Below are 26,790 nucleotides of genomic sequence, written 5' to 3' on the forward strand. Positions count from 1 at the left end.
AACTTAATTTAAAAACTAAAATATCATGTTTACCTTATTATATAAAATAAATAATTGTTTATGCATTACTTCTTTATATACATGATGTCGATTTCATAAGGATTTCGAAATAAAAATGTTATAACTTGTTAGTACTCTATACTATATATTAATGCAAAGCCCAATATTATAGGAACAAGAATTGTAAGAGGAATATAAATATGAAAAAATAAAAAAATATATAGGGTGTCCCATTTAAAAAATTGTATGTTTGCTATACCACATAGTTATTAACCACCCTGTATAATTCCACACATCTTGTACCACAATAGAATTATCGACCGATGTCGCACTAAAAACTCACCTTGTATATTACAGTATACATACAAACACCGGATCACTACAGACTAGCTAATGCCACATTTTCCTATAATTTTTGGAACGTGAAACATTTTGTATTGTTTTTTTTTGGTACGAAATTTGGAATAAAAAATACATTATTTTTAAAGTATTAATAATAATAAAAAATATCAATATTTTGAGCAATATTAGGTACAGCTGCGGTCACTGAATAGTTTACACCTTGTTTTTACATTGTAAGACATTTTACAGACTGTAAAATCGCAGTTTCGTATGGATTTGCTAATCCATACGACACTGCATAATAATTTGTCGTATGTTAATGTGATTCTCAAAAATTTCTCGCGCATTTAAAAATAAAAACCTAAATCACGCGCAACAACCAAGTGCAAATGCCAAACTCGAAGAACAGCAAAAACTTAAAAATTTCTATAATTTCCATTTTGTTAAGGAGATTTATTTTATTTTGGTTTTTTAATTTTAATCTATTCTGTCCGGGTCCGCCACTGGTAACGTCATTTTGACGTAAAATATGCGTTTAAACGGGATACAAATTCAAAAAATCGGCTACTAGATATGTAAGGGTGTAAACTATTTCATGACCGCAGCTGTACTTAAGCAAGGTTTTAAACAAATCTCAAAAACAGACAACATGCATGTTCACTCATTAAAACACACGACCTCATGAGTTTAATATCTATTACTGGACTCGTCTTGTATTTGATGGACCTTAAACACCTAATTCAAGAATTAACGCATTGTAAAAATGCCTATAACATTGTAATTATTGGCGAATGTTTTCGCAGAAGTTGTTCATACTTCAAACACCTTAAAGCGAGTAATTTACAGCAAATAATGTATATTAACAACACGTACCTGAATTCTTCTGTATCTGTAGATAACTCCTGCTCGATTTGAAGAAATACTTGAAGCATCTCGCTAATAATTATCGGCCAGAGAGAAGTGACGTGTAATGGACTCATTCTAATTAAAATTACTCTAAAGCACATGAAAACTTGCGCTTGCACTCCCGGAACGCTTAACCTCAAGCTGCTCGTCAATTGTTCTAGAAATATTAAGGAAGAAATAAATAAGTCTATGATTTAATACACACTTATACATTAATTTAAATGCACGTAAAGAAAAAAGATAAATTACTGTACAAAATGTTTGTTTGTGTTTATTTTATCGGTGGAATTGGTACACAATTGTTTATCGTTGCTAAGAGATTATTTCAAAAGAATTATTTTGCTTAATCTATATACAGGGTGCATCATTAGTACGAGAAAGTTCAACTAACTATATTTAAACTATATTCAACCCCAAGCTACCGACAGAATAAACAGAAGTCACCACGTGATATTGGAGTCTGAACGTGACAAGCACCTTGCTATTGGCCACAAGTTATCGAACCATCTTGGTAATGTCGGTTGGGCTAACCGGTACGTATTTTTTTCCGCTCTGTCGAATGACAAGTCCCAGTAGTTAGTTGCGCAAAACTCTTGGTTGTTAATTTGTTAATCGCTAGATCGTGTGTTGATTGATATAGTGCAAGTATTTTTTTAAGAACTTATTTATTTATAGTCAATACAAAAGTGTTGCCTACTTTAAAATAATTCCTATAAGTATAATAACGCATTTATAACAGTAAATTTTGAAAATGCACATTTTGTTATTTTAGTTGGAAAAATTATAATAATTACATTTATTAAAACTGTCTGATACGGAGCCTGCGGATGAAAACGAACAACTTTTAGCACTAAGTCCTCCTAGAAAAAGAGATAAAAAAACACATAGATATAAGAACCAATGAAATAATGATTACTACATACAAATGTGAACTACAAGGTAATCCTACTTTAGCGTTAACGGATATTCAACAAAGGATTGCAGATAAAGTTGAAGTTTATTCGAAAAGTGTTTCCAATGTCATTAAAGAGTAACGAGAATATAAAAGTACCCACACATTATCTGCACCAATAACAAACCAAAATCGTTCAAAATCAATAGATGCTGTGGATGAATTTGATAAGACAGATAAGAAGAAAGGTTCATCAATATTTTTTTCGTAATGAAATTATTACAATTAACAAAGCCCTAAGAGATGTCAATAATGATAATGACTTACCAAATTTTAAGAGAACCACGTTTTACAAACGCTAACGAAAATGAAATTTTAAATTTCAAAAACGTGGAAAAAACAGTTTGCTACTTGACAGAAATGAAATTGTGCTATAGCAAAGAGATTATTTGCAAAAGAAAAGAAAATAGAGCAATTTATTGCTTAGATGAGACATGGATAAATGCTGACCATGCAAATATAAAATCAAAAGTTTTGGGTGGATACTTCTGTGACTTCTGCAAGACGTGCATTTTTGGATGGGCTGTCAACCGGCTTAAGCAACCCCTCACGTAATTCACATTAAAATAAACCTTCAATTTTTTAATTATTATCTTTAATATAACTTTTAGGAAAAGTCCCCTTATCATTTCAGAAAATTGGAAAAAATCGCTCAAAAGACATTCTCTTTGAAGAAACGCTGTTAAAATTACAACTTTTAGAAATCGTTAAACTACATAAACGCGAATATAATAAGTACATAGATGAACTGGTAAGAAGTAAAAATAGCTCAATACCACAACATTTAAGTTTCCTGACATTAAAAATTTATTCAATGAAGCTATATCTGCTATAACCATGTAAAAATGGAAAAGCTGCGTCAAAAGAGAAGTGTAGCCAAAAATGTGGGAGTTTGACAATTTGATTAAAGCGTAAATTGAACCTATTAATATTAATGATGCTAGCAGTACATCAGAATCTGAAAGTTAAGATAAAATACGGTAATATTGTAAACCTTTTGAAGTGAAGCTTCTATACTGGGAATGGAATAGCGAGTCTTCGATTCACTACTCTAGATCAATTCGTTTCTAGTCATCATATATTTATGCTAAGCAGATTTAAATTCAAAACTACATGCAAAATAACTAACAAAGTACAGACATTAAATGAATCCATCCCATCCAATTAATAACAATATAAAATCGTCTGTTTCATAACGCCCGACATCATAATCAATTTAAAGTGAACATTAAATAAATTAAAAGTCCACTTTAAGTGCAAATTTCAGTTTCATAATACCTACTACAACCCAACTTTAACTTAAATGGTGCAGAATTAGATTCACAATTTCTAAGAAAATATTTTTTATTAAACCAATTGTTTTGTTTCTGAAGTAAGTTACAATGTATAAGTTTTACACTTACTTTTGTCAAGATGAATTTTATAGGATATTATAACGCTTATATTTCATTAATTTGCATTTTTACAATTGTACATATATTAATCATAAATATATTAGTTCAGTATTTTCTGTACCGTGTTCTTAAATTTTGTGTATAGTTTAAATTTACTTATAAATAACATTAAACACTTTTTGTACAGTATATTTATTATAAATTTTCTTGCGCAAATTTTTGTTTCAATTATAATTCAATTTTTAATATTGATTTTTAATTCTTGTTTCTTAATATCATTTATGATTGGCCTTTCTTTTTCTTTTTTGTACTCTTATCGACCATTGTCTTCGTTTAAAACTTCCAGTTTTCGTTAATATATTTTTTTCTTGGTTTCTATACTTAATTGATTTATATTTGGATACTTCCTCAATAACTAAAAGTTTCTCTTTTTGTGAAATTTAAAGAACTACTTATTTTTATATAGACATAATTAATAACAATTTACAATTTAAACACAAATTAGCACACAACAAGAATATTTCGACAAAAATAAAGCAAAATTGATAGAAACACAATTACAAACCTACTAATTTAAACATCTAAGCTTACTTTTAACCATGAGAAGAGCTGTAGTGATTTTGAAACTGGGTGTGAAACTAAAGTGTACTTTAGTCTAAAGTGAACATTAGTTAAGGTTTAGTTTAGGATGTCATTATGAAATCGGGCTTTAATTTTTATTCTATACACTTCTCATTTTAAAATTATTTCATATAAATATAATGTCGGATTTTTACAATTATCAGTTTAAAAATTGAATTAAAGTGTGACAAAAAGTGTTATTAGTAAAACATTTTAAGTTGAACTGTCATATTTATACTTTGGAAGAGATTTCTAAATCAGCACATATTAAAAATGACTTTTTACGAAATAGCAGTCACAGTAAACAATTGGAAGAGTCCATTTACGTGACGAGGAGAGACCGTTATGCAACATGTAAACTTTTTCAATTTTATTAAAATCTTTAAAAATAATAAATAAATAATACAATGACTTTATTCAATTTTAAATATATTATTTAAATTTTAAAAATACAGAAAATATATTACGAAACTTCGCGCTAGTCGACAGTACCGCCTACTGTACTAATCTTTTTTTCTGTATACTTTATGTTGTTGTTAATAGCCCTCGATCTTGTAAATAATTTTTATATTTAAAAAATTGGTGTTATAAATATTTATCTGCCAAACTTCTGGAAGTCACAAAAAGTTTTATAAATAATAGATAAAAATTTATAACTATAGATAAAAGTTGCAGAATAGAAAGGGCAATACTTAAAAAATATTTTCAAATATACAGAGCTACCCATATTGACAGGGTGTTCCATTAAAAAAAAAGATAAGTTTGTTTCACTTTGTCAATTTGAGTGACTCTGTAGATTTGAAAATATTTTCAAAGTATGTTCCTAACTATGCTCCACTTTTTATCTAAATAATTTTTTTCGCATCTCTTACTACAAATGAGTAATTGGACTCGCACTAGTGCCTCACCCTTTAAATCATGATTAATTTTGTGATATTTGATACTTTTTACTGTGGATTTTTATGTTATTGTATATAATTATTGTTATAGAAATTATGTAATAATAATATCCATCTGTGTTCTTTTAATTTTAAAGTGAATGGTCCGCATCAACAAACGGAATATTAGTATATATTAAATAGGAAGACCTACAAAACTACCAAACAATTATTTCAGTATAAACAATTTAAAGAAAATGATAGGATGGCGGAGGACCAAAGACTTAAACGATACAGTTAGTGAAAGTAAAATTTTGACATAAAAATTAATTTAGTATGTCTTTACAAACCTTGAATATCTGGCATATATTTGGCATATTGATCCATCTCACTACAAAATATAACATAAGCTAATCGTTTCAATAATTGTGCTTTCTGTTCATATTCCTGTTCTCTAGAGGAAAATATATTTAAGCTTCCACTTTGATTCATTGATACTCTGTCTAAAAGAAAAAAAAAAGTTATACGACTAATTTAAAAGTATTAAACAATTTACAGAAAAAAAGCTAAATAAATTGTTTTATACTAAATTCTATAATATTATGTCCATTTTCGCAATGTTCCTAAATAAAAAGAAAAAAATGTTCAGAAAACGCCAATTATGATGAAGTTTCTTCTTTTTAAGAAGGCATTTCAGCAGCATTGGTTAAATAAAGCATAGCAATGAAGTAGTTGTGGATGCAAGTCAGCCTCAATAGTTAGCGCTGACTAACACTTCGCAGATACGCCATTGACTGAATACATATATTGCAATCGTTGTGTCTGTTGATTTGCGTTGAGTAGCGACTGCAACTGCATTATAATTAGTATTTGCTATCAATTAAATATATTACTAAGTTTACATTATTACATGTATCTATGAAATGTACTTACTCATTAGATCTCTAAAAGTTGTATTATCATGTGTCATTAAATTGTCAACGATTATCCTCCAATACTTCATACAACTATATTCCATTTGAAAAAGTGTGTTGTCTAGGAGGAGATCAAAAACGTCCTTTTTCCATGCTTTCCTTGTATACTGATAACTGCTAAGACTAGATAGTAATTTTGAACAAGCTCCAAAACTCGGCATATTTTTTACAGTGTGAGTTTTTAAATAAGGTACTATATTGCACATAAGTGATATTAGTATGTTGTTAACTTTGTCCTTTTCTGAGGATCCGAAGCAGATATCTAAGATAGGTGCCAGAATTTCTGAGAGAAGCTAGAAATTTAAACAAAAATAATGTGAGAGATGTTTCACTAATTCTCGATTTCATATACATCAAAGATCATTGAAATTTCAGTAAATTCAACTCTTTACTATAATCCAAAATCTCGTCTCATCACCTCTACTTCCTATATGTCTTATATAATAATATAAGGGGTAGAGATGCACAACCGGCCAAGTCACATTTTTGTGAAATTTGCGTTTAGGTGCAAATTCGACCTTAAATCGGAGTAATTTAAAGGAGAAAATACGCTTAAGCTGCAAAACCCGCGTTGTTAAAAAAAAATAGTTGCAAAGATCGCCAAGTCAGGCCTGACCAATCCAGAACACTAAAAGCTATAATAGAACAAACGCCACAATCTATTAATTGATCGAAGACTGGGACGCGTTTGGACTGACACGTGATTTACCCGTTTTCACGAAGTGGCATGTGGCAGCTTCTAACCATGTAATATTTTTAGTGTTGTTTAGATGTTATTCAAAGTAGGTTTACGTAAATTTCCTTTTGTTTTGATGTAATGGATAATGATAATGGATGTAATGGATAATGATAATGGATGTTGTAATATTGGTAGCTCTATAGAAAAAACAACTTCAGAATATAGCCAGAAAAGAATCGTACAGCGTGCTAAACACACAAGAGTAGCCGGTATAAAAAATAGGTAAGCATAGAGAGCTAGATAATGTCTCAATGCTTCGAACTAATCATGTTTGGTTTTTAGATATTAGGCCAAATGTTTGCCTGAAAAACCAAGATGTTTTTTATAAAAATAAGTTCTTGAAGTGAAATTTATTAACTATGAGGGATCTGCAATTTGTTCATGAAAGATTTTATGAAGTTCCATCAAAACTTAAACAAAATGCCCTCATATTAAAATGTTGTGAGGCTAAGAGACCGCAGGGAAGAAGAAGACGAGCAGAGGGAGAACTGAGCAGCACAATTTCTCAAAAAGAGATATCGATAAATTATAGATTACCAAAGCAAGGTCCATAGAAGGATTTTGAAAATACCATGGACCCAACGAATTACAAACTCAGACGTGTTAAGAAGGCTACAAAAGGATTGCGATGTCATAAAGCACATCAAAACAAGAAAGCTGGAATATTTAGGCCACATTACCAGAGGTGCGAAATATGATGTATTAAGGCTCATAATGCAAGGTAAACTCAAGGGTAAAAGATCCATAGGAAGACGAAGAATTTCCTGGCTGAGAAACCTAAGAGAGTGGTCCGTCCGAGAGCAGCCGTCAATAAGGTACGGATAGCTGTGATGATAGCCAACCTCCGATAGGAGAAGGAACTACAAGAAGAAGAAGAAAGCAAGGTCGCGAATGGATTAGTGTATGCAGAAGAGCCTCAATGCAAATTTTGGGAGTGAAAAAAGATAGAATTTAGGGTAAAGCGATTTTTTTTGAAGGATTATTTTTTTTTGAGGATTGAGGGACCGATTTAGATTTGCCAAAAAATTCAAGTGTCATAGCTTCAGCGGTGTTCTATAGAATATCAAAACGTAAAATTTCCAAAAATGTTAAGAAATTTTGATTTGTGTAGATGGCTGTACGGTACAGGTCAAAATAAAAATATTACAATAATCGGTATGCTTGCAAGTTTTCTCCATAAAAAGGTGCCTGATAAAATTCGTTTTATTAAACTAATATTCCTAGTTATAGGACACAGTTTCATGCCGCCAGATAGAGTTTTTGGTATATCTGAAGGAAAAATTAAAAAAAAAAAAACAGAAAATATAACCAATCCAGAACACTAAAAGCTATAATAGAACAAACGCCACAATCTATTAATTGATCGAAGACTAGGACGCGTTTGAAACTTCAGTATCAGAAGTTATTAAACCATCAGTAGCTTGGCACTTTCAATTTCAACAGTGCGAATGCTTTAGGATTTTGAAGCGAAATGATAATACAATTGAAGTTCGGAGCGAAAGCAACTATATTACCTCCATTGGTGTTCCAAAGGACATTTGTAAACATATTCGTTCGATAAATCCTGACAAATTTGAAGCTGGCAGAGTAAGTGACAAAAAGAAGGCCTACAGTGTTGCCAAACTATTAGAAACGCATTATGAAACTGATTGGCAAGAAAATTCCGATTTGAAGTTTTATAAAGATGCCACACATTTTTCTCTTAATAATGACGAGAGTGATCCACAACTATTGACAAGTTATGTGAACAATTTTCTCCAAAATAAACAATTCGGATGTGAAATTTGTTGTGTTAAAAAAAGTTCCTTTTTATGAGTTCATATTATTTTCAATTTTTTAACAATAATTAAATAAATATGAACAAATAAAAATGTTTTAAGTAATAAGAGTCTAATGTTTAAAATAATTTATTAAGTGGAGTTTAAAAGACACGTTATTTTGAATTTTTCAGAAATTTCGAATCCAAAGTTGCTAAATTTTGTTGCAAATCCCGTCATGTCCATAAATAAAACCAATTTTATACTGAAACTGCAGCTCAAATGTTTGTTTCGTTTGTATTCTTCTAATAAAACATAATACTAGAACACAAGTAAATCAAACAAAAAGCTCAAAATATCGCAGGAGTCCTGTTTAATAGTTTTTCACGTCTTCTGAAAATTTTGATAGATGTGACTTGACGGATTTTGCTTCTATACCCCTCATATATTATAACGAAATGCGGTTCTGTACTTTAGGCGTGAATAATTATAACATCGATATGTCCAGTTCAGACGAAAAGACTAGAATCCTGATCTGCGATTGTTCGAATATTCTACTGATTGCCAGAAGTATTTCGAATAAATTACCTGACTATAAAGAGGACCGATTTATTTATAGACACTTATTAAAATAAAAATTTTGTAATATCATTCAGTTTGAAAATAAATCAGTAAATAAATCCGAAACGAGTGTTTTAATTCCCATTATAAGAAGTCGAAAGTGGGAGAAATTGTTTTAAACATTTATAAACTGATGACAGAAATTTAAATAATAAAGACATTGGACTTGTTAAAGTGTATTCGGGACTATAAAAACAATAATGTGAGTGCGTTAACTCTCTCCTCCAATATCAAAATCTGGACAGTCGCTGAGCGAGTTTCAACAAAGTTGTGTCAAATTATGAAAATAGAATAAAAACCAGATACTGTGTGACCATTTAATCTGGGTACAACGTGATCAAAAAACGTCCCAATTGCCTCAAAAAGAATGACGGCATACGATTGCCTTCAACATGGACATCTCTCTCCAATCATAATAAAACATTGTCTGCTCTGTCCACCAATCCAATTCCTGCCGTTAAGAATCTTCGTTCCAACTCCCACCCAAAAGAACGTCACCATCAATGTTATAAATAAACAACATTAGTGCAGACTAATAGTAAAGTCATCTTTGGGCGCAGGGGACGGAAACTCCGGAAACCCTAATGAAGACTTCAGATAGGAATTCGATCGCTCGGCATACACAACTTCAGCGCCGTTCAATCCGGAAACTAAGTGAGTTATGAGCCAAGTCATCAAATTGATGATTTGATATAATATAAAAAGCATTACGAAATGTTTTATAAATCCCGTTCTTAAAAATGTACAAAGAAATATTTACTCACCAACTGTGCCTGTACATTGTGGTTAGAATTTACAAATGTATCGCTTATTATATTAGAATCGGGCGTCGAATCTTCATCTTGTTCCTTTACGGCAAAGTTTCTTCTTAACCAGGTCGTTTGTTCCAAACAGGAACCGCAGACTTGAGATACACAATCAATTAACTAAAAGTAAAATCAATGAGTTTAACTAAGTGAGTTTACACAAACATAATAAAAGTTTTAATAAAATCGACAGTAGTTTTTAGCATTTTATGTAAATGCTAGGCATACTCGTGTGTCTTATACAATAACAAAAATTTTCCTGAATAAGTGTAGTGGTTACTACTCATTTTACAAAAGTTTCATTGTGAGCTAAAATTCTGTAGAAATCGGAGCGTTCCGGTTTAAAACCCCGAATGATTTTGGAACTTCAGGCATTAAAATTAAAATTCGTTGGCATTTTCGTACAGGGTTACCGTATTCTGGGGATATTAGAGAATTTAGGAAATTATGAAATAATGAAAATCTACGGTTATTATTATTAATAATTCATATATTTAGAGGTACGTGATAAAAATTGCAACAATTAATTATGAAGGTTTTCTTATATTAGAAGCTAATAGATGTATACATAGTATTTATAAAGTTATTGAAATACCTAAAAAACTGGTTGCCCGCAAACATTAAAAGAATATGGGCGCATCATTTATTTTTATCTAACAATAAAACTCTGAAAACTTTCAATATTTAATAAATCTTTATTTAAAGGGACTCTTTTAGGAAGGCGTATGTTCTTATCTCCTAAAAACATTGCAATATCATCTTTCTTAGTACTAGGGGAAGGGGGGGCACATGTGGACAGAGGCACAAGTGGACAGTTGATTTGTTTCCGTCTAGATTTCTTTTCGAATGGTTTTAACTCACTCTCCTATGTGGCACTAGTGATATAGTTCTATGCCAAGAAATAAATTCTCAATTCCAGTTACCATTTTGTTTGTGTCACGAGGTTGTGTTATTGCCGCGTAAAAAAAAACAGAACCTATGGGGTACAAGTGGACAGTGTCCACTTGTACCCCATAGGTTCTTTCAAAACAGAACAACCTAAAATATCTTTTTTTTACCTTACAGTTGGAAATAATGGTGAGAACCTACATCAGAAAAACTGATCGAAGTAACATTCCTGAAAACGTAGTAGTTCAGGCCATTTGCAATAGGTATAAAAAATGGTAACGGATCAATCAGAAACGTAGCAGAGAGATATTAATTGAAGAAGTCCATGTTACATAAAAGATTAAAAAAACTGAATCAAAAAAATATAAATTATACAGAAATATCCGAAATAAAATTTTCATCAAAATATACAACACAGCAGATTTTTTTAAATGAAGAAGAGGACAGTCTAGTAAACTATATTCTTCAATCTTCGAAGTTACAGTATGGATTAACCTACTTTCCAATTCGAACATTCGCATATGAATATGCTCTGAAGCTTGAAAAAAAAGTGCCAAAGTCATGGTCGGAAAATCATTTTGCTGGAATTGAGTGGATGAAAGGTTTCATGAAGCGTCACAATAATTTATCTTTGCGAAAACCGGAGTCTACGATTCTAGCCAGAAACATCAGTTTTAATAAAGTTAACGTAGACATGTTTTTTGACAACCTAGAGACTGTTTACAAAACGTACAAATTTACTAGTCATAGAATTGTGAACGTAGATGAAAGCGGAGTGAACACTGTTCTACAAATGCCGAAAGTGGTTGCAAATAAGGGCTGTAAGCAAGTGGGACAAGCAGTTGGAGCAGAGAGAGGTGAGGAAGTGACGTTTGTTGGAATAATCATTGCCAATGGAAATGCTATTCCACCTGTTTATATCTTCCCACGAGTGCGATTTAAAGAGTCATTCGTGATTGGAGCTCGAGAAGGCAGCATTGGTATTGCTTCTCCAAGTGGTTGGTTGACCAACGAGGGATTCTGCGAAGTTGTAAAGCATATTAAAAAACATGCATGCTTCTAAGGAAAACCCTGCGTTAATACTTTTGGATAACGGTAATACCGGTTTAGTACTCTTAACGTCTCCTCCACACACAACACATCGTTTGCTGCCTCTAGATGTATGTATATTTGGCCCTTTTAAGAGTCGTTATCGTGCAGCATTCAACTTATGGATGTCTACACATCCGGAAAAAGCTATAACAATTTATGACTTTGCACATCTAACAGCTCCAGCTTTTGACGAAGCATTTAATAGGAAAAACATTATTTCTGGAATTTTAAAAACTGGTTGCTATCGCTTTAATAAAAATATTTTTTCCTCAGAAGATTTCGTAGGAGCTGAAGTTACGGAAGTCAGTGATGTATCGCAGCGAGATACCACAACTGATGATTGTCTAAATTGCAGTACACTCTCTAATTCCGAAATGTCTTCTACATCATCATCGGAAAATGTTAGCCGTGAGAATAAGTTCTAAGAAAGGAAGAAAGAAAAAAATTTCAACCATTCTGACCGCTACACCAGAAAAAATAGATTAGAAAATGAAATAAGAAAAAAGGAGGAAAAAGAGAAAAGGGCTCAGGAAAGAAAGGCAAGCAATATAGAAAAGAAAAAATCCAAATCCTATATTCGCAAAGTTTTTGATGGGGAGACATCAGAAAGCGAAATTAAGAATTATTGCGAATAATCAGATGATAGTCTTATGGAAGTTGAGACTGAAGATGGTAAAGATTTTGGATGGGATCTTACGAATATCCAGAAAGGGGATTTTGTTCTCATTAAATTTGCTACAAAAAAAAACACTCAAATTCGTTGTTGGTCAGATCGAAAAGGAACTAGAAAAGTCAGAATTTTTAATAATTTTTTTAAAAATGAAGCCGCGACACGATTTTTTATTTCTAGATAAGAAGGATGAGAGTCATATTTCTGCAAACGACATTATGAGTTCAATGTATTATGTTAAATAAATATTAAAAATTGCACTTATAAAAAAGGTTATTATTTTATTTCCATCAAAACCTGTGTCCATATGTGCCCCGTAGAAAATATTGTCTTGTCCACATGTGCCTCCCTTAGGGGCACATGTGAACTAATTACATCTACTTGGAATTTAATGCACGTGCCCTAATAATTTAATTACTGCCAAATTTAAATATACACAAAGACTCACAAATATGTGAATCTTACATTGAAGAAGCCGATACTTTACAATGAATCTCATTTAGCGATATAATTTTTTTTTAATTTGCCACATGTGCCCTGCTCTCCCCTACTATTGGGTAGTTTGACATGACAATTACACGATTGGGTGGAATATTAGGTAGAAGTTGTTCCTTAAACCATTTTTCAAATAAATGAGAGGTCATATCTTCATGATAATCGGCAGATGATTCGTTGATGTTGAGATGAGAGTAACAATTTTGTACAAATCTCTGTTCACTGCCTGCATACAAGATAGGTTTCACCCTTGAACACGGTGTATTAATCTGTTGGACTGTCGATATTCTTTGATTTTATGTAAATATTCCTGCCGAAGTTTAACTATTCGCTGTGCCTCCATTATTATCATTCTATTATTTATTTTCTTATATCTAAACCCACAGTCTATCAAAATATTTCGCAATGTCGCTAAACATTGGTAGTCATTATCAGAATATTCTCTTAATGCATTCTGGATCATATGTAGAATAGTTACATTGTTTTCCTTGTAGAAACGATACACAGTCTTTCGAATAACATTCTTATCGACATCGTCTATTAACTTATCGAATAACTGTGATTTATAACGTTTCTTTCCCTTACAATACGATAAATTGTCGATAGTGATAGTTTTGTAGGTTGACTTATTCTATTTACAATAGTTTTGTTCATTTTCTTTTTTTTAAGCACTCATATATGTTCAAAACGATACGTTGAGACTGCACATGTAGGTCTTTGTTTTTAAATTCTAAACTAATTTAAACACAATTCAATTCTGGGTTAATATTTTCCTCCTTTTAAAATGGTCGCCAAAAGGCCATATTGACAGTATAATGATTTAAAATACTTATCACACGTCGTAAAATACTAAAAAAGCATTTAGCTGTTATCAGTACACCCTCGCCGGCGGTAGCGAACATTTGAATAACATATTAATGTCTATTTCATTCTCTATAGAGAAGAACAAAAGTTTAAAAACAATGAAGACAAATATAGGAAAAAGAAAACTAATCATGCTTAAAGCTGAGAACAATGAAGAAAGATCTAGGAGAAATAGTAAAAATCGCAGAAAGATATTACACAGACCTAGACAGTTCTAAAAATGACCCACCACTATCATCTAAACAGAATCTCTCGAGGAAAATACAAAATGTTGGCTCAGAGATATTACAAAATACTGGCGGAACTGCTAAAAGAAGGAGGAGACACGATAAAAAAAAATGCTAAAAATACTGTTCAACAAATGTCTGTTTGAAGGTAAAATACCTAAACAATGGAGAAATGCCAACACAATCTTAATACATAAGAAAGGAGACCGAACAGACCTAAACAACTACCGTCCTATTTACCTTTTGTCACAACTATATAAAACCTTCACAAGAATAATAAACAACCGACTAACCTATAAACTTGATAACTACCAACCAGTGGAACAGGCCGGATTCAGGAAAGGATACAGCACAATCGACCATCTACATGCGCTTAAAATCTTAATTGAGAAAACCAATGAATACAACCTTCCGCTGTACTTAGCATTCGTATATTATGAAAAGGCTTTCGACAGCATTGAACACTGGGCGGTGGAAGAAGCTCTGGTCAATAGTAGCATAGATTCAAGATACCGACAATTGATACATGATATTTACCAAAACGCAACCATGACCGTAATTCTGGACGACAAATTAATAACGGATAATATAAAAGTTAAACGAGGAGTCCGACAAGGCGATATAATTTCACCTAAACTGTTTACCTTGACCCTCGAAGATATAATAAAATCAACAGATTGGGAAAACAGAGGAATATGTATTAACGGAAAGTACCTAAATCACCTTAGATATGCGGATGATATACTCCTGATCTCCTCGGAACGACAAGAACTAGAATTAATGCTGAATGAACTTCATGAAAAATCACTGCAAAAAGGCCTAAAAATTAACTTCAACAAAACAAAAGTAATGAAAAACACGGAAGACCAAGAGGCAATAAAAATACAAACAGAAAAAATAGAACAGGTAAATGAGTATATCTATCTAGGACAAGCAATCAGAGCTAACAGAGAAAATCAAACAGCCGAAATATCGAGACGAGTAAGAATGGGATGGGCAGCGTTCGGCAAACTTTCTTACGTTCTAGAAAATCAAACAATCCCTCTATACTTACGAAGCAAGGTATATAACTCCTGTATAATACCGGTGCTCACCTACGGAGCACAGACATGGACATTTACACAGGCTAATTTGGATAGGATAAGGAAGGCACAAAGAGCGATGGAGAGACAAATGTTGGGTATATCACTTAAAAATAGAAAACGTAACCAGTGGATCAGAATCAGAACAAAGACAGTAGACGCGATAGAACAAGCAGCAAAACTGAAATGGAAATGGGCTGGACACAATGAACGTCTCCAAGACGGACGATGGAACAATGCCATCGGAAAGTGGCGTCCATACAATGCAAAGAGATCAAGAGGCAGACCACAGATGAGGTGGAAAGATGACATCAGGAAACAAGGAGGTCCCACATGGCAGAGAACAGCTCAAGATAGGGAAAGATGGAGAGAACTGGGGGAGACCTACATCCAACAATGGAAGGATAGAGAATAGGTTCAAAAAAAAAATTTATTTCATGGGATGTACCTTTCATTGTCTATTTCTTCCATATCTCTCCTACGAAGTACGGAGATTACTCAAATACGTTTGTAACATTGACACGTGTAATTTATAACTTGATTACCGGTAAATAAGATATTAAACTGCCCTTATGAATCGCGTCGGAGTGAAATGTTTCAACTGACTTTATAAATAGTATACCATATACTAGAATTAGATACATTCTCCGGTAATGTAGAGATGGTTCACACGTAAGAATAGTTTGATTATAAAAAAAAGCTAAGAAAATGTGATTAGGTTTTAGGATTAAGTCTTTTGTGACATGCTAAAACTATTATTTTGTGGGTCTCTGCCGTGAGATATTTTGATCGAACCAATACTCAACTATTTTTTATGGAGATCTTTTAAAAAGAACTACTGCTCATATTTTTTTTGCAGAAAATTTAAATCCAGCATTAAGAGACCATCCTTTCAGATCTATTTTTACCTTTTACTGATAGAAAATCGTATGCAAATAAGTGCGTTTTTACTGGTTTTGTCAGATTATTGATAATTTTAATCATTGCCACTAGAAGTAGGTAAATAGACAATCCTAAGCAGTTGGTAGGACTTTGTTGACCTAGGAATCCCGTAGACAAAATAGAAATACGGCACGTGAAACAGGCTTGGGAGGAAATAATTTATAGCAGCCTTCGTAGCCTGTTAAATTTAGTTTACTGTTAAATTTAGTTTTCACCATTAACTAAAATAATGAAATTGTTGTAATTAAGAAATGATTGAAAGTAAGATAAGGAAATTAATCGCGATCCAAAATACTGTGAATCACAATGAAGTTTGGAAAACGAATCTTAGAAAAAGAAGCCTCAGAAGTAGCCAATGGGTCAAAGAACAAAGAATTATAAAGTAGAACCCAAATCGGTTCAGGTGTTATCATTTGAAACAAATTTTTTATATAAATCTTCAAATAAGCTTTAAATAAAATCAATATTAAAATAGTACATGCACACAATAAAAATGTATCTTACCTTCGCGGTCACATCTTGTAAATCTTTCTGATCCTTTTTCTCTTCCAATGGACAACACTTGATCATAATTTCATGAAGAATTGCGGCTAACAAAAATTGGGCGGGTGGGGCTAATGAGCAGCCTTCTCTAATTAGAGCAAGAAGAGAGCCCCACGCCTCAAATAACTGAGTGGAAGAAGCGTTACGCATATAACTGTAAATATAAAATAATAGCTTTGAATAAGGCAAAAACGCTGTGTTTTAATGAACGATGTCTGGTTTATTAAAGAGTTGGTATAATTCAAAGTTATATATTTTGCGCCACTGTCCTTCTTGGTTATTTATAGCTCCAAATATTTTGCTGAGTATTTTACGCTCGAATATTCCCAAAAGTCTTTCATTCTTCTGCAGGAGAGTCCATGTTTCTGTCCCATTTGTGAGGACCGGTCTCAGCAGTGTTTTGTATATAATAATTTTAATTCTTTGGATGTTCCTTGAGTGGAGTTGTTTTTGTAGTCCATAACATATCATATTTGTAAGGTTTACACGTCTTTTAATTTCTTCGCTCATTTTGTTGGTAGTAGTCACCAACGAGTCAATATGACTTCCAAAGACTGTTTACCGTTCCTCATTTGCTATAGGATCCTTAACAACCAAACATTTATATTATAGAATATATTTATACCCATTAGCTTAATTGTACGCTAATAATGAGATATAATTAACAAATGACATTTATGAAAAGATCCCGCGGACCGGTTATTGGTCATTTCTACAAAAAACAGATGAAAATTTAAACAATATCCAGATATAAGTTTTGTACACCAAACAAGTACAAACGAGATACATTTACTAATAAAGATTGAATATAGAAAGAAACGTTCTTAAATATGTGATGAAACGGGAAATTGAATACTTACCAATAAAATAATTCGAGAACGGAAACATCCAAACAAATGTCTTGACTGAGACCTTCAGTGGGAGGAGGGTTTTTTATCACAGCCGTTACGGTTTGTACTAAATTATCTAATGGAATGACTCTAATAGCCAAAATTAAATATACTAAGTTATTTTGGCTAGCATTTGGCTCAGGAAGCACCTAAAACATAATACTTCTAGATAAGTACAAAATAATTATTGAATTCATAATGAAAAATATCCAAAAATACTTTATAAAAGGTATACAATTAAAAAGACCTTTTCGCGTTACGTCACAGAACTTTTTTTAGACTAAAAAGGTAATCATCAGGGTATACTGGTTACCAGGCATACATGAGTCAAACCACTTAATATCTGGGTAATAATAGCCCGAAAGGATATTTTTATATATATACCTTTTATACAGGATTTTTAAATAAACCTTTTGTGATTCATGGAATACAGCCAACTACAGAAATTTCATTTTCCTTGTGGATGAAAAATATCCCTCTTAATATAGTTTGTGGGGGTAATAAAGATTTAACGAAAAACTATTTTAAAATCACTAATTCAATGAATAGCTTCTACCATCTGAGATTTCCATTTTCCAATTTAGGTTAATGCGGTAGTTCAAATGAACTTATTTGCTGACCCGATTTTTGATGTCATTAGGTGAGTTTTACTTTTAACTTTTTTGGTACTAGTATAGTAAGAGGGTATGATGTCTACGGACATGTAATTTCATCAATGAATTCTGCTTCATTTACTGATGAGTGTACAATAATTTTTATTGTCTGGAAAACAATATTTTTTATGTAATTTCCATTTAAAATATGTATTATTTTTAAAAGCCACCGCCGTTATATACCATTAAACGACAAAAATTGACACTAGTGACAACCGTAGGTAGGGTAATTCCATCGAGTTAGAATCTATGGAAAGGGCATCACGTGACTAAAAACGTCCTCACTTCGGCCATATTGTTATGATCGTTTTGACAGATCGTGTATGATTGTTTACGTTTGTTGTTTTTCGAATATTTTTAGTTTTATAATACTTTTATAAAAACTGTAATATTATATTGTGATAGTGCATAATAATGGTTTCTTGTTCTCAACGTAGTTGCAGTAGCATAAGCAATGTTAATAAAAAATCTTCAGGAATAACGTTACACAGGTTATTATACAAATATGTAAACAAAGTAATGGCCCGTACTTCAGAAAATAAATTAATAGTATTCATAAAAAATCTTATAAGTAAGGTAGATCCTGCTATTTTTGAGAAAATATCAAATATCTTCATCCTAAATATCTTAAAATTTCTTATTAACTACTGCAACATAATTATTTTGATTTCTATACAGTATTTTAATTGTGATATTCGGCAGATATTCAATTTTGTTTTTTTATTACTAACTGTTTTTCTTTTTTAATTGAACTAAATTTTTAAGTGCCAGTTAATTTGTAGTTATCAAATATATAGACTGTAAAACGAACGTATTTCTTTTATTTCATACCGTATATTCATTTTACCCTTTAAAATATAATTTATATTAATATCTCTTTCAGATACAACTTGTTATTTTACTGTATTAATTTATCTTTATGTATAATATGTCGTGTTTTTAGTGTTTACCGCGGGATAAATAAATCATAGTTTATTAAAAATGTATTGCACTTTTTTAGATTATGATTAAATCTTCTGAATAACTAGTCATATTTGTATAGTAGTTTTAATATTATTGAGTCAGGCCCTGATCCCACCGCCATATTGGTATGATCGTTAGCCACACCTACTGACGCCGTTTTTAATACACACGTTAATATGCTCATAGATCTTCCATAGATTCTAACTCGATGTGTAATTCTAACTAGTATTGCCATAGTTATAAAAAATATGTTTGTTTATGAAAAAATGATAAGATTTTTAATTCAATATTGTAACATTTTATTCTTAACTACTTTTAACAAAAAAATTAGTGCTTTGATAGCAGGTTTAGGATAGTTTTGGTTAGTTTAGGTTTGGTTAAGTTAGGTTATACTTAACCTTTTATTTTTAACTACTTTTAACAAAAAAATTACTAATTTGTTAACAGGTTTAGGTTTGATTTGGTAAGGTTAGGTTTGGTTACGTTAGGTTAGATTAAAACAGTTTATTCTTATATACTTTTAACAAAAATTACTGATTTGCTAGCAGTTTTACATTAGATATGGTTAGGTTAAGTTTCGTTAGGTTATGTATATGGTTAGGTTAGGTTTATTTGGGTTGGGTTAGGTTTAGTTAAGTTAGATTGGTCTAAATTTTTCAAATACAATTTTTAGGTCTTTTTAAAAGTTAAAAGTGGCAACATTGTCGAATGTACATAAAATTTTACTTTGGATGCATATCAGCCATATTGTTTTAAATGACTAAGAATTTTGATTAGGTACTTCTAGTTTACTAGCAACAGATATTTTGCATTTTTTATTGCATTTACGATAAGTTTCACATTTATTCTGATAAATTCAGATTACTGTTCGTTAGTGTTTTCAAATCGTGTTAGCATGACTCCCAAAAATAATATAAAAGTTGTGGCATTACATGAAGAGGATCGCAGTATATGTTATACTGCAAAGCATTCGAATATTGCCACAAGTACCGTCAATGATGCTTTTACGACGTACCGTTTTTTTTCTGTCTGAGGGTGGAAATTTTTAAAAACCGTACCAGGTTAACCGATCCCTAGGGATGGCTGACTGGCGTGTGTTGGATTCAGGGTAGAAGAGTACATCTGAGCTCATTTCCCCTTGAAAGAAGGAGGTCCTGCAAACAGATGCCTTAATTTTATCCTGCCTACCAACTAAAACCACCCTCTTCTACTTGTGCGCAGTTACAGCAATGGTTCGCTCAACTATAAGCATAAACCTGATAAGTATAATCATCAGACAATCAGAAATGTCATATGCTCATCTAACAAATAACAACCATTTAAAAAACACACAAATAATATCTGATACTGTATTTCAACAACATGGCTAAACTAGATGATATGTTGGGCAAATTAATGGAGCAAATGAGGACGATCTAAATTTACTTAATGCAGTCATCAGTACATACACGGCGGAGACAAGACCTGACACATCTAAAACGAGACGACTACTAGAAACACCAGAGATGAAAATACTCCGACGAATATCAGGGAAAAGTTGTTGGATAGGGAGAGAAGCGAAAACATAAGAAGAGCATGCAGAATAGAAGACATAAATGGATGGGCGACAAAACGGAAACAGGAGTGGAACGAACACATTAGTAGAATGGCAGAGGATAGGATAGTACGAATAGCACGAGATGCCACCAAATGGACGAAGAAGTATTAGCAGACCAAGAAAAAGATGGTGCGATAACTTAAACAATTTAGGAAGCTAATATTGCAGAAGAAACAGACTTTAAAGCCTACATACAAGAAGGAAGAAGAAGAAAAATCAGTACATGAGCTTAACAGCAGTACAACCAAATATAAAATAGTCATCTGGAATGTTAATGATCAAAAAACAACATATCACGAAAGCTGGTGACCTCGAATTCAATAAGACAACGTTACATCAAGAGGATCTCGTGTAACAAGGTTTTTAAGACTAGAACTATTCCTTTGAGAAAAATGAAAGGCATAAGCATATGAGAAGAAAAAGAACACCTGTTGTCCCAAATTGAAAGAGGTTATTCTTTTAACAAAAGACTACGAATTTTCCTTCTAAGAGAAAGACATAAAAATATGAGAAAAACAAAAAGACCTGTAGATGTTTAATTCAATAGGATTCAATCTGTATCCCGTTAAAGACTAAGACATTTCCTTCAAGAAAAAAAAGGGCATAAGAACATGAGACGAAGGACAAAAACTATCGATCCCAAGTTTCAAGACTCTAGGAATTTTCCTAGGGAAAAAGAGGAATATAATAAGAAGGACCTGTCTACGCCAAATTCAACAGAGTTCTTTTTTACACCCAGTGGAATTTATGTGCCAAGTTTTAAGACTCTTTCAAGAATTTTTCTTTCAAGAAAAATAAAAGGCATATTAATATGAAAAGAACAAGAATTATTGATCACAGGTTTCTAAATTCTACGATTTTTCTTCAAGAAAAGGAGAGACAAAAGTATGTCAAAAAGAAGCAGGCCTGTTTACGCCAAATTCAACAGTGTTCTTTCTTAAATCAAGAGAATTTGGTTAAGTTTTTACACCAAGTCTATGTACCAAATATTAACACTAAACTCAACAGTCAACGACACGATTTCAATAAGGACCTACCAGGTTATTAATAATTACAATTTAATAATCTATAAAAAAATGTAATCAAACCCAAGACAATAAAACAGGTAATTAGTTTCATATTTAAATTATCACCAAGTTGAGCAATCTGCGCCAAATGTATGCAATTTACATTAAGTTATTAACCGATTTTATGCTGACGTAAAGTTCAGATTTTTCCTCACCTAAAATCTATTGTTTTCTCAAGATTGGCTATAGAACTTTTCAATTGAATTCTAACTACTATTTAAATATATAAAAGAACATCTAAAACTTAATTATTAATAAAAGTTCAATTATTCTTACCGTTTTAACACTACTAAATGGATTTCTCCGCTCATACCAAGCCACTGAAATCGCTGCTAAGAAACTAGTACTGTGATGCACAGAAATAGGACTTAAAAATTCTAGTAGCTGTTGCTTGACAATTTTAGAATTGCCATATACTCCGTTATAATCGTTTTCCAGATTGACTATAGTTTGCCAAAGCTTGGCAACACTAGAGATTATCCTAGGCATATGACTAAGTATAGTTTTTCGCGCACTTTGGTAGTGATCCGAGTTTTGCTTTGAAGAAAAGTTTATGTCACTGCCTAAAGGAGTGAAAAATACGTTAAACAAGTTGTTGATGATTTCTCCTGGATTCGTCAAGGGCGTAGTCGAGTTTGTCGGTACATTTTGGTTGACTGTTTGGGAGGAATCTAAGAGGCAATAATGGCAAAGCATTGTTAGAGCCTCTAGTTGGGTTACCGCATAATCTGAACATAATTCGTTCTCTAATTCAGGCATGTTATAATTTGTTGCAATCTTTTCCACATTATCGCAGATCTGATGAATTACACTGATGGAAATTTGCTTCAGGTTATCTCCGAAGTAAGGAAGACACGAAGTTATCATGTACAACCAATTTTCATGAAGATACTTGATACTTTGTTGTCGTAAAGCACTCATTACTGCTGACAGGAAAATTTGTTGCTGCGGTATCAATACTACTGACGAATTTAAAGCTTCACCATTTGTTGAAGACTCAGCCGCACCTTTACGAGAGAAAACTTTATGTTCAAGTATAATTAAAGAGTTGATCAACCGTAATATTTGTAGCTGATAGGCTTCTACATGTTCTCCAATTCTATTGTTGTTATCACAAAGCTGAAAGTTATTATAAGCTAAAATTTCTTCAGCGAATGTCATTTCTTCGTCGAAGTTTCTCACTGAGATTAGTAAACAATTCAAAAGAATCTTTTGAAGCTTGCATTTGACTAATAGATCAGCTATATAGTTTGAAAATCCCTTCGAGTTTTCCGCTACCATTATAATCAATTTCTTCATTATAATATTTAAAATATCTAAACTTTCAAGTTGAATCTTTAGATTATTGTTCATTTCTTCAGTTATTAACGAGGAGTCTTCTAAAAAAGGGAAGAATGTTCTTGAATAGTTCAGACATATTAAAATAATTACATCCAGGAACATGTATCCTCTGTAGAAATTAACATAGTCGTTACTCAGTTCTCCAGCAAATCCATAACCCAGGAGGGATTTCCGGTGTCTTGCAAGCAGATTTAATATTTCGTTACTTTTAAGATCCTTGATCCCACTAGTTGCCAGACATTTAATAAATAGTTGGGGATTGGAATTGATGCAGTTTTTCAAAGTTTGTAGACCGTAGATTATTTGGTTCGAATCGAATATTTCATAATACAAACATAGATGCGAATGAATTGGATAGAGTACAACGCTTTTTGGTGTTTGCTGATTCATTTTACACCTTAAATCTAAATCGGTAGGTCGAATAGCCCCACCATCTATATCGTCGATATACTCGGAACATACCCTGTCGATAATTTCGTTTAATATCTCACCAACTATGATTTTTTCTTCGTTTTTTCTAAAGAAATCTTCAGCACTTTTGCTAATTTCCAATTCACAGCTTGCATGTAGATTATCCGAATCGGATATACAGTAGGACCAACTTTGTACTAGAGTACTTTCCATATCTGTCGTTTTTGCGACATTAATTTGTTCATCGAAGCTTTGAGATTTCGGAATTTTTGCCACAGTCACACCGTCGTTAACAGCCTCCACCATCACCCCATCTGCAATTGGCTCGATACTTTCTAATATTAACCTAGCTCTATATTCTCTGTCGTTCGACAATTCTAAACTACTTTTGTTTTTGAGGCTATCGAAACCAGAGTCTCTTTCACCGTTCGTTAAACGTTCCGGTGTGTAGCATTTACTCAAAGAATCGTCATAACTTGTAGGACTTAGATCATTACTAGATGATATACTTTCAAGTGAGGAGTTTGAGTCTCTTTTCGTATAGGAACCGTCCAAACCAGTTGGATAGATTTCTTTGGAGCTTAAAGGATTGATAATTAACTTTACATTTTTAGGAGTCTTTTCGGATTTAGGAGAATTGGTTACTCCTTTAAAATCTCTATTTTTTCTAGTTACAACATTATTGGAGTCTTCATTAATACTCGTGGTCATATTTATCACAGAAGAGGAATACCTTTTACCAGCTTTTGAGAATGTAAACCATCGTTTCTTTGAGGGTCTTGGGCTGGGACTGTCTGTTACGTGGTACATTATGTTACCGTTAACATTGCTGACGGCGTATATCTTCTTTGATTGGATATTTTCCATCCTGGTGTGTTCGTCTTTGGTTATATCGCTTTGGGAATCTGAATCTGCTATATTGACGTGACGTATTGAAACTCTGGCGGTATTGGAAGCTAGTAGTTTCAATAATATAGGATTTATTATTCTAGCAATATCGTTGTGTAGTAGACTGTGGGTTAAAAACGATTCTGATATTAGCTGTAGGTTTGGAGTTTCTTTGTTTTGGAGGTTATCCAAGATTTTTAAAAGTGATCTAAAAAATAAAAGAATATTAGAACGTAAAATATATAAATTCTAAAGATAATACAGAACCATAGACAAAAATCGTAATTAGAGTTGGTTTGTATGGATTCAGAACCCTTTAATTTTTAAAATTTTAAAAATATTTTAAAATATTTATTTATTTAATTTCAATTTTACTATACTAAATTTCAATAAGCGATGCAGTGGACGTAAACATTAGCACGTGTAAGCCTCTAACAGGACCATATTTATGATTATATTTTCGTTTGGCCAAAAGTATTATCCTGTAAAATTCGAAATTAATATTTTCGTATATTGTTTTTAGTTGATATCCGACAATAGGAACCATTTATACAGGACGAAAAAAACCAAGAAATTATATTTTTATGTCAAAAACAGCCAAAAAATTTTATATACAGGGTGTTCTCAAAAAATATAAGTTTTATTTATAATTTTTGTTATAGTTGTTTGTACGATTCCAAAAAGTTTAAATATTGCAAAACGGATAGTTTTTTTGGAATAAAAATACAAAGTGATTCATAATTTGTTTGAGTTCGGCGTAAATATATGGCAGAGATCGAGATCTCGGTTACTTTTAAACATAATTCTGATGAACTGGATTTCTCGTGGGTATTTTGCTTTTCATAAAAAATATGTCACTATCATTAAGGTTTATAACAAGTGGTTTAAAATGTGTTTCAATTATACTTTCCAGCCGCCACATTTCCTTTTCTACTTTTTATTGAACATATATATACAATTGATAAATTGATGAAATTGAATTATAAAATAGATTTATGGCATCTGAAAATTTGAAGGTGGTGTTTTTTCCTGCACTATCATTTTTAATATTTGCCCAGATGAGTTCTATGGGGTTTAACCCACAGTGATACAGAGGAACTCTCAATACCAGTTTATTCTGGTATGGCATGCTTTTTTATGATTGAAAGAAGCATATGTTGATCAAATTTTATATTTTTGGAACGGAGCCAATTCTGGATGTTGCTTTTTTAGATGTATATATATATATATATATATGTTAGTTTTGATATTTCCGCGGGAGCTGTATGTTATATCAATGGTATTCCGGGTTTGACTCCGCGTTAAATGTTGTTGGTTTTGATAAAAACCATTTTGACGACGTTTCGGCAAGATCTCACTTGCCATTTTCAAGTCTCTCTGGATGGTCTGCTTCTTGTCGATGTTCGAGTGGAAGTGACGCTACGGGTGTTGGGCAGCTGGCTTTTGTAGTTACTGTGCGTTGCGCGCGCTCTTGTAATTGGTCCAGTGCGCAGGTCAGTGGGCGGGGTCTTGGTCGATTCCGTTCTTTCGTTATTCTTCGGGATAATTGGTTTCCATGTTCTTGGCAATCTTTGGGCATCGTCTCGAGAATTTAAATTATTTTCTTGTTTTTCTATCTCTATGGCTTCTCTGATAATTCGTTTTCTCTTGTTTTCGACATTCGCTAACATTACCATATGTTTAAGGTCAATTTTGTGTCCTGTAGCTAAAGAATGCTGGGCTAGGGATGACGTCGTTTCTTTACGTTCGATGGCATTGCGATGTTCTTCTTGTCTTACTTGGATCCTTCTATTTGTCTGTCCAATATAGGCTCTATCGCATTCTCCACAGGGAATTTTGTATACTCCTTGGTTTTCTAGGGGAATCTTTGTCTTGGCAGATGGTAATATGTTCGCGATTTTTCTGTCGGTGTTGAAGACAGTCTCTATTTTGTGTTTTCTCAGGACCCTGCTTATCTTCTCTGTTGTGCCTTTAATATACGGTAGAGTGGTTTTGGCAATCGGTTTTTCGTCTTCTTTTATTTCTTTTGTTGTTTTTTGTGGTCTTCGTGCCATTTCGATTCTGTGTGTGGAAAAGCCGTTGTTTTTTAACGCTTTTGTAACTTTCTGCATTTCTTCTTTCTTGTGTTCTTCGTCTGTTAGTCGTTCAGATCTTATAGTCAGAGTTTTTATGACTGAATTCAATTGT

At 32.4% G+C, this 26,790-nt stretch overlaps 1 protein-coding gene across 4 annotated transcripts in view; it reads right to left on the reverse strand.

The window, feature by feature from the left end:
* LOC140445383 (protein DOP1 homolog) overlaps window positions 1-26,790 on the reverse strand; it is a 216,205-nt gene that overhangs the window by 24,938 nt on the left and 164,477 nt on the right. For all 4 annotated transcript variants that reach the window (XM_072537366.1, XM_072537364.1, XM_072537365.1 and 1 more), the window contains exons 10-16: window positions 22,240-24,811; window positions 17,654-17,832; window positions 16,755-16,947; window positions 9,949-10,110; window positions 6,027-6,360; window positions 5,444-5,596; window positions 1,216-1,405 (exon numbers count right to left, since the gene is read on the reverse strand). In XM_072537366.1, coding sequence (XP_072393467.1) covers window positions 1,216-1,405; window positions 5,444-5,596; window positions 6,027-6,360; window positions 9,949-10,110; window positions 16,755-16,947; window positions 17,654-17,832; window positions 22,240-24,811 — 3,783 coding nt within the window. The remainder of the gene's footprint in view (window positions 1-1,215; window positions 1,406-5,443; window positions 5,597-6,026; window positions 6,361-9,948; window positions 10,111-16,754; window positions 16,948-17,653; window positions 17,833-22,239; window positions 24,812-26,790) is intronic.

This window comes from Diabrotica undecimpunctata, chromosome 7, assembly GCF_040954645.1.
Source record: "Diabrotica undecimpunctata isolate CICGRU chromosome 7, icDiaUnde3, whole genome shotgun sequence".
NCBI lineage: Eukaryota > Metazoa > Arthropoda > Insecta > Coleoptera > Chrysomelidae > Diabrotica > Diabrotica undecimpunctata.